A 14,302-nucleotide genomic window follows, 5' to 3' on the forward strand; every position below is an offset into this window, starting at 1 on the left:
AAGGCTGTCTTCCTTGGAAGTGGCTGCAATCACCTCAGACTCGGGATCCTCACCCTGTGAGGAATGGCAGCAGAGGGTGGTGGCAGCCTGTCTTCAGTGCATCTTTCAAGATCCATGCTTCTGAGTTCACCTGCCATTGCTGCCTGAGGCTCTAGGGGCCTCTCCACTTCAAGGCCAAGTGTTGTTTTTTTTGTTTTTTGTTTTCCGTGAGTGAGAAACCCTTTACTTTTTTGCCACACATTCTTTTCACTCACTGTGAACTTGTTCTAAGAAAATTGCGCTGACCCTCTCATTCTCCACGTCAGGGTTCTGGCCAGTATAGAGTAGAGGGGGGCCCTGCCCCCTCCCATTGAGTTGAGGCCATTCTGGTGTTGGCTATTTTCCCATCCTTGACCTTCTCAGGCAGATCCATACCTTACAGCTTTTTCCTAGCTTAGAGACAGGAGTGAGATGGGGAGGTGGTTCCTTCTTGAGGTTCCCCTTCTTCTGCCTACTTGGAATTCAGGTTGTTGATCCTCTATTATTCTGTCCATCAAGGATGCTTGGTACTTGGCACTTGAGCCTCAAGGCCTCCTGGGAGTGCTCTGCTGTGTTGAGTTCTTCACTCCTTGCCACACAGACAAGTCAGGAATCCACGTAGAGAAAGTGCTGCAGTGTGGGGTGGCCTGGCCTCAGTGTCCTCGGCCATACTCCTGGCCCCTTGCCCAGTGCAGGTGGGTGGGCATTTACCTTGAATTCCGACAGCAGGGCCCCTGCACTGGCTGGCTTGTCCCCCTCTCTGCAGGGACCTATGGACTAAGCAATGCACTGCTGGAGACGCCCTGGAGGAAGCTGTGCTTTGGGAAGCAGCTCTTCCTAGAAGCTGTGGAGCGAAGCCAGGCACTCCCCAAGGACATCCTCATTGCCCAGCTCCTGAATGTGCTCAACAATGACGAGGCGTGAGTGGGCAGATCATGCTGGGGCGAGCAGAGTATTCTCCTCCTCTAGCCCTGGGACGTAGAGGCAGGCAGGCAGGCTGTGCTGCCGTGGGAGGCTCAAGGAGGTGACTGGGGCCAGCTCCTCAGCCAGCGGGAACCTGATAGATACGCTCTTCTTCATTCCTCTCCTAACTGCTCCCCTCCTGGACCAGTATACTTGGAAACTCAATGTTCTCAGAGGCTTGATGTGATCATGTATGGGGCAGAGAGTAGCTGGAGGTTCCCTATGTCTGCACACAACTAGTGGGGGATTCTAGAAAGCTCCAGGTGCCCCAGAAGCAAGCAGCTACCCTGGGAGTATGTCTGGGGGTTAACTGTCCTTCCTACATATTGTCCTACTGGTACTGTGGCATAGACACACCTGTCCTGGGAATCACCTGGGGGAAAGGAGCTCCTGACCCAACTTCCTTTAAGGTACCCCATTGGCTTCTGCACACAATACCTGCTCTAGGATGCCACCCCCTGGCATGTCCTGGCCATCCCAGCTGGGGGTCAGAGGTGCTGGCCAAGCTACCATCCTCCCATGCCACAATGTGGCCCATACTCAGGCCAGGCCACTCTCCTGCCCAGATGCCTCAGCAGCCCTTCAGAGGAGCCCCCATGAGCAGCCTCCCATTCCTTTCTGCTGGAACCCCTCCCTGTCCCTTGCTTAGTCTCTGTCTCCTTTTGGAACCATGAAGCAGGGCACCTTCAGCCCCAGCATAGCTGTCCCTCAGGGAAGCCCTCCTTGGGCTGGCCCGGCGTCCCATGCTCAGCTGTAAGTCCACATGGCCCTTGGTCACTGTCTGTCATCCTTGCTGGCCTGAAACGGGGTCCTGGCTGTTTTGACAGCTGTGGTCCTAGCACCAGCTTCAGTGGCTGGCAAGTTGCAGAGCTCGAGTGGGTTTCTGTCACATGGAGAGGTGCCCATAGGGTATCTCTTGGGGTAGGCAGGGTGTGTGTGTGGCCAGTGACCCCTCAGCCAGGCATCTGCCCCACAGCACCCCTAACCACTCAGACCTCACCAGGACAGGAAGGTGAGTTTGCTCTGAGAGACGGTTTTTGTCCTTCCTGGGGGGGCCTTGTACAGCTCTAACCAGATGGAGCCCCCAGACCCTTCCCCAGTGCCTAGCTCACAGGTGCTCTTGTCCCTGGATCCTGGGAAAGCTTCTGGTAGCCCTAGCAGGACAAGCTGGCCTGGTAATCACTCTCATTGGACCCCTCCAACTGCCTTGTGAGGCTGGTAGGCTCCTTGGGCACTGCAGGCCTTGAGGATGGCAGGTGGGGCTGCAGGTGGGTGGGTCGGGTGGCAGTGACCCCTCCTCTGTCCTTCCAGGCAGCTGCCAGACCCGGCCATTGAGGACCAGGGCAGGGAGTACGTGCAGCCCTTTCTGAGCAAGTATGCTGCTGTGTGTGTGCGCTGTCCGGGCTATGGCACCAGGTACGAGGGGCTGCTGGGTGCATTCAGTCCTGTCCCATGAGGAACCCAGCCCTCCCTGAGCTCTAGGGATCCCAGAGCCTCTGCCCTCTCTAAAAGCAGCTGCCATTTTAGCTTGGGGGGCTGTTGGGCCAGCAGACACCATAGTTGATGGTTTTGCACGAAATGCTCGTCGGCTCCCAGGGGTACTGCAGGAGTGGCTTCTGGGCTTGTTCCTGCTCCCTACACGGTCTTGAGGGGCCTGGAATGGCTATGGATGCACGCGGGGTTGGTAGATCCCCGGGGGCCCAGAGGTCCCGCTGCCCAGCTCTTCCCCCCCACCCCCTTCGCCCTGTGTCCTTGGGTCTGTTACATTTTCTGTGTGACCAGGGCAGGAATTAGGTCATCTCAGCCTGGGGACATTGCCCAAGAAAAAGGCAACTTCTGGTCTCAGCCACAAGGGGAGAATGCCTGGGAAGGAGAAGCTGTTGAACGGGTGTCTGCTGTCCCAGCAAGTTCCCTGTCTGCCCCTCTCCCTCCGAGGCAGAGGAAGATTGGCTGTGTGTGTCTGGGAGACCCAGCCCATCCTTATGGTTCTGTCTGGGGTAGCCCACATGCTGTACTTGAAGGTGTTTGGGATGTACAGAGGAGGGTGGGCTACTGGACCAGCTAGGATGCTCTAGGAGTGCTGTTGCACACCTGGCCCACCTAGCCTGGAGGCGGATTGTGACCTCATGCACAGCAACATCTGCCTAGACTTGGCGTGCACCAGGCCCCGTGGGCACCAGCCTGGCTGGTGACCTGCAGTAGACTGTGATGTTTCGGCCAAGATCTTGGGGGCCCGTGGCCACCAAGGACACAGGGATGGGGTGCCTGGGTGGTGACAAGTGCTGACTGATGCCACAGTGATATCACATGTACTCTGGGTGCGTGATGATGTCACAGGTTTGGTTTTCAAGTTAAGGTTGGCCTGAGTCAACCTTTCTTCCACCCTCCAAGAAATGACAGCTTAGAGCCCTCTATCTGGGGGATGGGATGGTAGGCGGGACCAGGGTGGTGTCAACGACCAACCCTGATGCTCCAGGGCCGGAGCATTGTATGCCTGAATGGTGGCCTTTCCATTCTCAGGCTTTTCTCTTGGCAGGTGGCAGGGCATCAATTCTCTCAAGCTTCTGTGTCACAGACTTATTTTCTTGACTGAGTTACATACTCACGGGTACTCATGTGCTTGAGGTAGAGTGCCAGTTCTGCTCCCTGGATAGGTGTGTGGCTGCTGGGTCCAGGCCCAACTGGGACCACCAGTCTTTAGCATGTGTGTGCCCACTCTGGGTGTCAGCCTGCACTGGGGCTTCTTGGGCACCTGGTCCCTGCCCTCTCGCAGGAGGAGACAGGTACCAACAAAGTGAGGATTGGCCTTGGGGAGGGCTGGCAGGAGGAAAGAAAGTACACTGAACATTTGGGATGGGTAGTGGTGGGGGGAGGACAGGAGACAGTTCCTGGTGACAGAGGCCCCATTTGGGGCTCGGCCAGGCAGGCAGGGGGCTGAGGGCAGAGGGCTGAACACGGGCCCCCTGCTCTCTTTCAGAACCAACACGGTCATCCTCGTGGACGCAGACGGGCACGTGACCTTCACAGAGCGTAGCATGCTGGACAAGGACCCCTCCTGCTGGGAGACCAGCACCCACGAGTTCAAGCTGCAGAGCTAACCCCTCTCCCTGGGTGTGGCCATTGGGCTCCTGGAAGGCCTTGCCTCAAGAACCAGTGTGGATAGGAACCTTCCATAGCCACATGCACTCCTGTGACTTGTCCAGCATCCCCCAGGACCAGGGCCCTCTAGTGTTTCTGTGACCTGTCTGTGTCCTTGTGTCCAGCTCAGGGTCTGCCCTTACACTGGTGGGAGGGACAGAGTCCCACAGTAGGCCTGGGGCAGGCCCAGGTGTGCTGTGTGTGTGTGAAGGCACCTGGGCCTGCCCCTGTCCAAGCACAGAGGCACACACTCAAGGCACATGTTTCCATGCACACCTGTAGGTGCACAGGCACCATGCACACCTGCATACACATGTACAGGCAACAGATAGGTGCACACATGTTCAAATGCACACACGGTTCCGGGCATACACACATATGCATGCTAGACAGGCAGAGACGTGCCTCTCACACACACAGGTGCTTCTGGCCAGTGGGTCTTTGCCTTGATCAAGAGAGAAGGATATAGACTTTTGGTTAAAAGTGGTTCTCCTTCTCCTGGGCATAGTCCACTTCTGGACAACTAGACTTGCTCTTGGAGAGGAGAGGCCTCATTTGGAATGAGAAATGAGAACAACCCAAGGAAAACCCACTGTCATAACAGAAGCATAGGCTGGTTGGTGGTCCTTTGCGCTCTGGGGGGGTGTCTTATATGTGCATGGAGTGGTCCCATAGGGGGAGGGGTTGGTCCTGCATGATGCACCAGGGGTCCTGTGTATGCTGGGGCACCTTGGTAGGCTGTCAGGCACCTACCTGCCCATTGTGGGGTCATGGGTCTTGGGTAGGCCCTCTCAGCGAGGGGACACAGCCAACCCTTGCTATTTCCCTTTTTCTTGGGGAGTCAGACTTCGTAGAAATCTGTACTTGAATGTGAGACCTTGATAATAAAACTCTAAGGCTGTGGTGAGTCAGTGCATTTCAGGTCCTTGTGTGATGGGGGACAACTGTACAAGGGGTCAGCGGGGCTGCTTTCCTGGCCTGCAGGAGCTCCCAAGGCACGCTCACCAGAACAAGCCTCTTCCCATGTTCCTCTTTTGCTCATGGGTTTCTGAGCACCATAGGTCCATCACCCCGTCCATCTGTCTGTCCTTGGTCAGAGGCTGGGGTTCGAAAGAGTGTGTGTGCATGGGACACGGCAGGTGCCAGTCACAGGGCCTCCTGAGCTGGGCTGAGGAGGCCAGGGGATGGTAGGAATGGATGGGTTTCAGGGCAAGGGGGCAGGTAGAGTCCGTGTCAACCGCAGTACCCTGGTTTTGGGCAAGCACCTGGGAGTTCTTGTCCCTCACCCAGGTTGAGCATCAAGGGGTCCCATGTGTGTCTAGTGCTGACCTGCAACTTGGCCTTCTCAGGGCCAGTGACAGCTTGGGGTAGGTTGTGGACCTGTACCAGGCCCCACTTGCCTCAACCCTTCTCTCCTCCCACCCGAGTACCCCTCAGGGGCCTGATGCCCTCTCTGGGTCACTTTAAACTCAGAGGAAAAGTGCTTGAGCATGGTCAGGTTTGAAGGGGGTCCCCAGTGGTGGCATAGCCCACACCCCCCAGGCCAGGGCAAACTGGCCCCACGTCCCACACTTGTTGGCTGAGCCACACCGGGCCAGGCTTTCAGCCTGGGCACTGCTGATCCCCTTCATCTGCCTCAGTGTCCCACACCAGCACCCACCCTGGCCAGGCATATCTGCCCCCGAGGGGCACCATGGGGCTGGTGTACAGCCATCTGGGGAGCTTTCCCTGATGTCTGTCTTTACCCCAGGGAGAGCCTACACAGGGTTACCCCTGCCCTCAGCCTGCCCTGGGCTCCCCAGGTGCCTGAGCCCTCCGAAGAAGGGGCAGCCCAACATGTAATTCTGTTGTTGTGGGTTGTGTGTCCCCTGAAAGATGTTGTCATCCTGGCCCCCGTATATCAGAATGTGACCTTATTAGGGTATTTACAGAGGTAATGGAGATAAATGAAGTCATTAGGGTGGGCTCTAATCCAGTATGACTGATGTGCCTATAAAAAAGGGGAAGTTTGAACACAGGGACAGACATGCATGCAGGCCGAATGCCCTATAAAGACTGGAGCTAGGCTATCTCATCCCAAGAAACTACCAGAAGCTGCGAGAGAGAGCCGAACAGATCCTTTCTTGGTGCTTTCACAGGGAACGTGGTCCTGCCAACACCTTGACCTCGGACTTCTGGCCTCCAGAACTGTGGGGTGATAAATATCTGTGGTTTAAGCCATTCATTTGCGGTGCTTTGTAATGGCAGCTCTAGCTAACTAATACAACTGTGAGCTTCATTTTACAGATGAGGAGATTGAAGCTTGGGGAGATAACATAACTGTGTCTCAGTCCCCAGGCAGATAGGGAGGCAGAGCCATGAGGCCATGAAGGAGTAGGATGAGGACAGGTGCATCTTGTGGTGTCTTCCCTTGTAGGCTCATGGTCCTCCCACTTTGGTTTCACCGGCTGCCCTACACTGCCCCTCCTCCCATCACCTCATTTATCTGGCCTCTGCCACTGTCCTTGGCAACACTTTCTGCACAGCTTCTGCCCCAGGGTCTTGGCACTTGCTGTCTCTTCTGGTTGAAGAACTCTTCTCCCCCATATATCCAAACCACACTCTCCTTCACATCCTGCAGCTCTTTGGTAAAGTGGGGAGGCATCCCATCTAAAACTGCAATCTGCCCTACCTTGGTCCCTGCTCTATTTTCCATAGCAGTTAGCACTGTAACATGCTAGGTGTTTTGCTTGATTGTTTCCTGTGTGTCTCTGTCAGAAGGAGAGCTTCAGGAAGGCAAGGCCATCGTTCCTCTTTTGCCCATCACTTTATCCCGATGCCCAGGCCAGGTTGACATTTGAACCAATGATGACATTGCTGCACTTCCCAAGTCCCCGTTTATTTAAGCCTTGAAGTGAGACCCTTGTGTGGTTAGGAGGGACCCTAGGAAGCTGTGCCTTCTAGAAAAGCTTCTGGCATGCCACACAGGAAGGCCTGGACCTGACCTTGGCATGGTTTAGCTAGTCATCAGATGCATTGGATTCCTGAGTCCCCAACATGGGTTCTCTTTTCCCAAATGGATGGGGAACTCACCTCCTTTTCAGATGCCCCTTCCTAGATGAGCTGCTTCTGCTCTCTGGCTCTAAGACAGCCAGCTGAAGTGTGTTGGCATGGACGCTGGTGTGTGGAGCTGACTGATACGGAAGCCAAGTGTATGAGTAAACAGGACCAGCCCAGGAACGCAGCCTGGCCTTGAGGCTTGTCCTGGCTCCTGGTCTTCTGCCTGCAGAGACACTGCCCCCACCTCCCCACTCATGGCCACCCTTGCCCTGCCACCAACACCTGATCTTTTGGCCTCATCTGCCAGCAGATAGCATCATCCAGGCCCTTTAGCAGAGACTGGGCTCAGGTGGAAACACAGGATTCCAAAGGGAAAAGTTTCCTCCCTCAGCTAGGGCTAGAGTTTCAGCTTCTAGGCATCCACCTGAGGCTGGAGTCGGATGGGGACTGTGGGGATGTCATGTGGGAAGGCTGTATGGGAGGCCAGCTGTAGTGTGTTGGTCTGAGGTCTCAAGTCTGAGGCAACTCACCAAGCAAAAAATGTGGAGAGTTCGCTAGGGCTGGATGGCGGCATGCCAAGGATTCCCATGAGCTCTGACCACTTAGCCACAGGGAGACTGGCCTCCTCTGGCCCAGTCCAGAAGCCAGAACCTCATGGGGCTTGGTCACATTTTTATTGTGAAGTGCCTGGTGCTGACCACTGGGGCAGCCAGGTGAACAGCAAGGGGCAGGAAAGGAGGAAAGGGCCTGGATGGGCCTCCGACTTCCTCACCTGTGACATCTTTTCATTTTGAAATGAATTCAACTTACTAAAAACTTGAAAAAAATAGAACAAAACATTCCAGTGTCCTTTACCCAGTTCCCTCGAGCCACAGTAAAATGACTACAATCAGGAAGTTAGCATTGATACAATACCACCAGCTAATTTACAAACCTGATTTGAATTTTACCAGTTGTCACACTTATATCCCTCTCCTGAGCCAGGTTCCAATCCAGGGTCCAAGTCCCATATCACACTTAGGTGTGTCTCCGGTAGTCAAAGACAGCTCCTCAGTGTATCTTTGACTTGAATGATCTTGACACTTGAAGAGCACCTGCCAGCGTTTTGGTAGAATGTCCGTCATTTGGGTTTGTCTGGTCTTTCTGTATTCAGATTTTGCTTTTTGGGTAGAAATAGCCACAGGTGATGCATATGCATGTCCTTCTCAGGAGGCCCACAACACGCGCCTTTACTGGAGCTGACTTTTGTCTTTGTTTTCAGCGAGGTATCCTTAGTATACGAGATAGCGTACGTTTTTAAGGTATAAATCTGATAAGTTTGTATCCGTATACGTTTGCTGGTCACCTTGATCACTTGGTTAGGTGGGGTCTTTCAGGGTTTTCTCCACTGCAGTTACTATTTTACGTTTGCAATTAGCATCTTGGGGAGAAACTTTGCAACTCTGTAAAGCAACAAAAAAACTTGCTGCCAATTCTCATACTTCTGCCTGCTATTTCAGCATCCATGATTTCTGTCCGCAGCAGGTTTGTGCAGGCTGCCAAAAGGGAAATTTTCTACTTCCACCATTCCTTTTGCATTTATTTACTGGAATTCTGGTTTAAGGAAGAGCTGCCTCTGTCCATTTACTCATACCCTCCTTTTCTGAGGTTCTTGAAATGGCATTAGCAAGTGGAAAGATGCGGGACAGTTCAGCCTATTTGTCCTTTTATCCTAATGATTATGCTTAATGCTTTTAACTGGAAACGTGTAATGCCTGTGTGTGTGTGTGTGTGTGGTGTGTGTGGTGTGTGCCTGCGTGATGGATGTGGTTGTCTATGTCTCTGTGTATATGTATGCACATGTACAGCCTCCTGTGTGTGTGGTTTGTCTGAGTGTGTATGTGTGTCTGAGGGTCTATCTGCACGCACGCGTACGGCCTCCGGTGTGAGTGTGTCGGTGTGTGGTGTCTGCACGCACGCGTACGGCCTCCTGTGTGTGTGCACGCACACACGTCCGCTCTCGTCCGCACCACGTAGACCACAAAGGCGACTTCAGCTCCCGGCGTCCTCCGCGCCGCCGGCGTCTCGGCGCCTCGCGCGCGCTCCCGTTCCCGGCATGCCCCGCGCTCCCCCTTCCCGGCATTCCCCGCGCTTCCCGCGCTCTCCTGTTCCCGGCATTCCCCGCGCTCCCCGTTCCCGGCGCTCTTCGCGGCCGCCGCCCCCCGCGCGGCGAGCCCCGCCCCGGCGGCGACCGTTAGCGCGGCCGCGGCCTGAGCGCCTGGTCCCGCCCGCGCGGCCGCGCTATTGGGCCGCGTGCCGTGGCCGCGAGCGCCACGCGCCGCCGATTGGCGGCCTCCACAGCCCGCTGCGCGGTTCCCCCAATGCGGGGCGGCCGCGCGCGGGGATTGGCCGCGAGTCGCCAAGGCCCGCCCTCCGCTCGCCCCGCGCGGCAGGCGGGTCCCGCCGACCGGAGAGAGCTTGGTGGCCTTCCTAGATGGCGGCGGCGGCGGCCGTGGCGGCTAGGCCGTGAGGGTCTCCGTGCTTTGGTCGGGCTGCGGGCAGCTCGGGCAGGCCGCGGGCGCCGGAGGTAGGTGCGGGGCGCGAGGGGCGCCCCGCGGGCCGGGCGGGCGGGCGGGCGCCGCGGCCTCTGCGCGAGGGCGCGCCCTTCCCCTCCCTCCTTCCCGGGCCGAGGGCTGAGGTTCCCGGGCGGCGGGCTGGGGCGGGGCGGGGCACGAGGGCGCGAGGCGGGGCGGCCACGCGGAGTCCCGGCCTTTGTGAAGCATCATGGCCGCGGGCCTCGGAGGACGCGGGGCGGGGGTCCCGCCGTGGGGGGGCGGGGGTCCGGCCGTGGGGGCGGGGGGCGGGGGGCGGGCCCCGGGCTCGGGTGGCGCCGACGCCGGTGGCTCTGCGCGGGGATGAGCAGGCCCCTCGCTCTGCGGGCCGGAGCCGTAGCGGCGCTTTCAGGCGGGAAAGGTATGAACGCGGCTAGTGCTCGCCCAGGATCCTGCCGGGCGTAACAGTTTGGGAAATCTGAGAAGTCGCCCAAGTCTTTCCTCCGCCAAATGCTCATGGATTGAACGTCACGTAGGGAAGCGGGATGTGGTTTTGTTGTAACAATGGTCATAGCAACGAATGGAAGGTTGCAACCTGTTGATAGTAATACCTGTCAAGTATTATTATTCGGTGGACTTGGGTTGCTCGTGGTAGGAGCCTGATTTGCTGTTCTGCATGCTTGCATGTACCTCGTTACCTGATGCACGGCAGTCCAGGCTAGGGCTGGTGACTCTGAGAGGCCAGCCACCCAGCGGAGACCCTGTTTCCTGGCCGAAGCCTGGACTCCCAGTCAGGGGCCTCAGGCACAGTGGCCCAGACCCTGCCGCAGGCTGTCCCTCACCAAAGGGAGTGAATGGCCAGTCAGCAGTGCGCCTGTGAGTACAGGATGTGAGGCCTATTGGAGGATGACAAAAGGAGTGGATGAGGTCATACTGCTGCTGGGTTGGGCGGGAGGCTGCAGTGTGAGAGGCTTGACCGAAAGGCACCAGCCCCAGCCCTGGACATGAACGCCAGGGCCTCGATGCCACCCCAGCAAGTGGACTTGAGTGAAGGGTGCTGTCCAAGCCTGTTGGATTTACCCCACCTACTAGGGATCCAGGGGAGCCTGCTGCGAGTCTGCTGCTGGCTTACAGTCCCCTTGGCAAGCAAGGTTTGCATCCGTGTGTTCAGTCAGCTGAAGCAGCAGTGAGGCTGCTGGTGGAAGAGTCCTTTGAGCCCTTGATGGCCAGGCACTCTGTAGCGCACTTCCTGGGGATTGTTTTATAAAACGACCGTGACCTTGGTGGTAGAAAACGGGAATCTCACTGCATTACCTGGTCTTGGTCCCTCTTAGTAGCTGCCCTTCCCCTTTTGGTGGTCTCATCCAGCTTCCTGGCTTTAATGCCCTCTCTCCTTCACATCTCCAATCACCTTCTCCAGCCCTGGCCTCCTGTCTGAGCTGCTGTCTTTTCCATATCTCCATATGTTACTTTGATGCCAAGTATCAATGTCCAAACCTAAAACCTTATCTTCACCCACCCCACACCACTTCTCATGGTGCCTTCACCACCTCAATGCATGACAGCTCTGTTCATGATTTAGGGTCACCCGGATTCCTCTCTTAGGCTTCCGTTCAACACTCAGGACCATTTCTTACCACCTCCAGTTTAATGTGCTATTTTGAACTGCCTGGTGAGCCTCTTAATTCTTCTCTTTGCTCTCACCCTTGCTCCTTCCCCCACTCGCCCATGATAGTTTTTTTGGACACAGAATGGTTCTTAAAAACGTAGGATAGTGTAAAACTGGGGAAGTGAGCAGAGGAACCAGCTTGCCTGGGTGATAAAGCAGCTTTACTACTTTATAGCTGTGTGACCTTGAGCAAGTTGCTTAACCTTTCTGTCTTTCCATTCTCTCAGTGCTCTCTGAGAACCGGTGAGTGAAAATGCGTAACACTCTTAGAGCAGGGCCTGGCTGAAGGCTGGCTGCTATTGCTGTCCTTGGATCGTTCAACCTCACTGCTTGGACCCTCCTGTCCAGTTGCCCATCTCTTAAGGGCCACAGTCCTGGTCTCACTCCCCCTCAGCACGTTGCTTTCACCTGCTGCACTACACTTCTACCCCAGGGTCTTTGCTCTTCCGCCACCTGGAATGTCTCCTCCTACCCCCCTAGCTTACTCTCTGCTGCCTTCAGATGGACTCTGGCTGTGCAGCCCTTGCCGTCTGCCCTTTCTGAAGCTGCCTCCCCTCCCCCCAACTCCTTGTTTTGTTTTCTCTTGAATACTCCTCAGCTTTTCCTATTTGTTGTTTGTCCATCTCTCCTACTAAAAAAAGTGAGCTCTGTGGGGCAGGAATTTGTCCATTTTGTGTCCTTAGCCTCTAGAATCGTACGTATGCCACATGGAAAGTGTTCAGCAAACACTTGTTGAATGAGTAGAGTAAGCTTACCAGGGAAAGTAAGGCACTTGCTAAGGAGGGCCCTCCTGCGGAGCTCAGCCTTGAGCTGCTGCCCTCTGGGGCTGGGTGGACTTTCCTGATCTCCCAGGGAGAAGGAACACTCTTTTTCTCTACAGTTCCTGACCCCACCCTCTGCACCTCTTCCAGGCCTCCCTGCATTGTTGTCATTATCATCTTTGCTTTGTGCTTTGATGCTGGCAGCTGCTTGGTCTTTTAATGTGGGTAGCAGGTGTCCCCATCCTGTACCACCCTTTGTTTTTAACACCCCCGCCCCCCTTCAGCCACCAGAATCACAGATTGGCTCTTCCTAGTATCTCTACAGACCTACCAGAAACTGAAGGTTTTGGTCCTGATTTCTGTCTGTGTTCTGTAGCACTGGACATGCTGACCTGTCTCTCCTTCTCTGAAACGATCTTTGTTGGTTGCCAGGAGACTGGCCTTATTTCACTTGGTGCTCCTCATGCCTGTTCAACTGCAGCCTCCTTAGCGTTTACCTTGGTTCTGAGTCTTGTTATCTGTATGCTTTATTCCCTTGATCTTCAGCACTTTTGACAAATACACCTTTGGGGGAAGTATTGTGTTAAATTCCCATTGAATTTAGGAATCTAGAAAATAGCTCAGGGGTCATTGCCTTTCCAGCTGTGTCCAGGTGGTGGGGACCTTGTCTCTTTTTCATGGTAGTACATCCCTTAGAATAGACCAGTGAATTTGGTTGAATTAGTCAAATCTAAACAAGTCTCTGGTTTTTATGTTGTGTCTCCTTGAAAGTGCAACCACCACGCTCTACTCCTTCGCTGTAGACTTCTTAAATGTGTGATGTCTGCTGTCTTCTGTTCTATCCATGCAGCCAGTCAGGCCTGCCTTGTGTGGGCATGGGCATGCATGTGTGTATCTGCACCCGTGTGCATGGCATGTTCATGCGTGTGTGTGTCTGCATGGTGTGGGAGTGTGTTTGCATACACATTTGTGTCTGCACGTGCTTCTCCTGCTTTGATGCCCGGCTGTCCTGCAGACCTCTGGGTTTTTGGATTGTCCCTCTGACCTGCCTTTTCATGTCATCCCTTTTTTGTCCTTTCTCTGAAGGGAAGCTTCCCAGAGTTGCATCCTCAACCCTCTTCTTGGTCTGTGTTGCCTCTCTGGGCAGCCTCTCTCCTGTGGTTTTGGTGACTACCACCTCGCTGATGTGTTCTGGCCTTCTGTTTCTGGGCCAGTCACAGCTCCAGAGCTGTGGCCTCAGCACCTGTTGGACAGGTCTGCCTGGAGGCTCCATCCGTTCACCTCTGCAGGCTCCTGCCTGAATGCTGGAACACGTGTATCCCTCCAGGGGAGAAGCTTCATTCGCCTTCAGTTCCCTCTTGTCTCTGCTCTCCACCTCTACCCGGTCAGCAGTGTGGTCAGTTCTATGTCTTTACTGTTCTTGAGGGCTCCAGCCCTGTCAACAGAGCCTCTTTCACACCTTTGTGCTCTGGCCTGGAGGACTGCCCTCTATGCCTTGGGCTTAGGCACTGGGCCTGGCACAATTGTCAGTCTCCTTTTCTAAATAGGGACTGAATTATGGCATGGGAATCACTTCACCTTTGGTGGATCCTTATTGCCCCTAGGATGGAGCCAGGCTCCAGATGGCCCCCAGGACTTCCTGTGCCTTGGCTCCAGCTGTCTCCTGAGGCTCCCCGTACCAACCCTGGCCAGGTTCCCTTCCCCACAACAGCCTCCCCCCTCCTCTACCGGGAACAGAACCACGCCACCTCTGGCGACCTCAGCACGCTGCATCACTGTCCTGGTCCACGTGCCACCTTGTGGGCCCAGGACAGTCCTGGGGTCCCTGGGTAGCAGAGCGCCTGGCCGTACCTCTGAGGCCCTAGTGCTGCAGAGTTGAGCTGAGGGTCTCGCACTCGCCCTCACCCTCTGACTGACCCAGCCCTAGCAGGTGAGTGGATCCATGTCGCTCTGATGGCCAGAGGGAGGCCACACACCTTATGTGTGTTCTGGAAAGGGCAGCCTTGCACCGCGAGCTTGCTTACCGAATAAATTGAGTTAGGGGAATGCTGCGGTGAAGCTTAACCCAGTTTTTAAAAGTCTTTTTTGAGCCTTAAGATAATACTTTTTTTTGTGCTTCTGAAGTAGGAATTACAGTGGACAATTAAGTAATTTAACTTGGAACTAAAATCATAATTCAGGTT

General features: G+C 55.3%; 2 protein-coding genes and 1 long non-coding RNA gene across 7 annotated transcripts in view; 2 read left to right on the top strand and 1 right to left on the bottom strand.

The window, feature by feature from the left end:
- Positions 1 to 5,026, top strand: part of TANGO2 (transport and golgi organization 2 homolog) — a 38,653-nt gene extending 33,627 nt beyond the window's left edge. For all 3 annotated transcript variants that reach the window (XM_077874726.1, XM_077874727.1, XM_077874725.1), the window contains 3 exons: positions 785 to 938; positions 2,293 to 2,397; positions 3,959 to 5,026. In XM_077874726.1, coding sequence (XP_077730852.1) covers positions 785 to 938; positions 2,293 to 2,397; positions 3,959 to 4,079 — 380 coding nt within the window. In that variant the 3' untranslated portion in view covers positions 4,080 to 5,026. The remainder of the gene's footprint in view (positions 1 to 784; positions 939 to 2,292; positions 2,398 to 3,958) is intronic.
- Positions 5,027 to 7,818: 2,792 nt separating this feature from the next.
- On the bottom strand, positions 7,819 to 9,418 carry LOC144299260 (uncharacterized). The gene is made up of 2 exons (XR_013365968.1): positions 9,125 to 9,418; positions 7,819 to 9,075 (listed from the first exon to the last, which is right to left on the bottom strand). It is a non-coding gene; the product is annotated as an uncharacterized LOC144299260 (long non-coding RNA).
- Positions 9,419 to 9,569: 151 nt separating this feature from the next.
- The window catches only part of DGCR8 (DGCR8 microprocessor complex subunit), a 36,103-nt gene continuing 31,370 nt past the window's right edge, over positions 9,570 to 14,302 (top strand). For all 3 annotated transcript variants that reach the window (XM_077874728.1, XM_077874729.1, XM_077874730.1), the window contains exon 1: positions 9,570 to 9,724. The gene's annotated coding sequence lies outside the window, so the exon portion shown is untranslated. The remainder of the gene's footprint in view (positions 9,725 to 14,302) is intronic.

This window comes from Canis aureus, chromosome 27 (assembly GCF_053574225.1).
Source record: "Canis aureus isolate CA01 chromosome 27, VMU_Caureus_v.1.0, whole genome shotgun sequence".
NCBI classification, from domain to species: domain Eukaryota; kingdom Metazoa; phylum Chordata; class Mammalia; order Carnivora; family Canidae; genus Canis; species Canis aureus.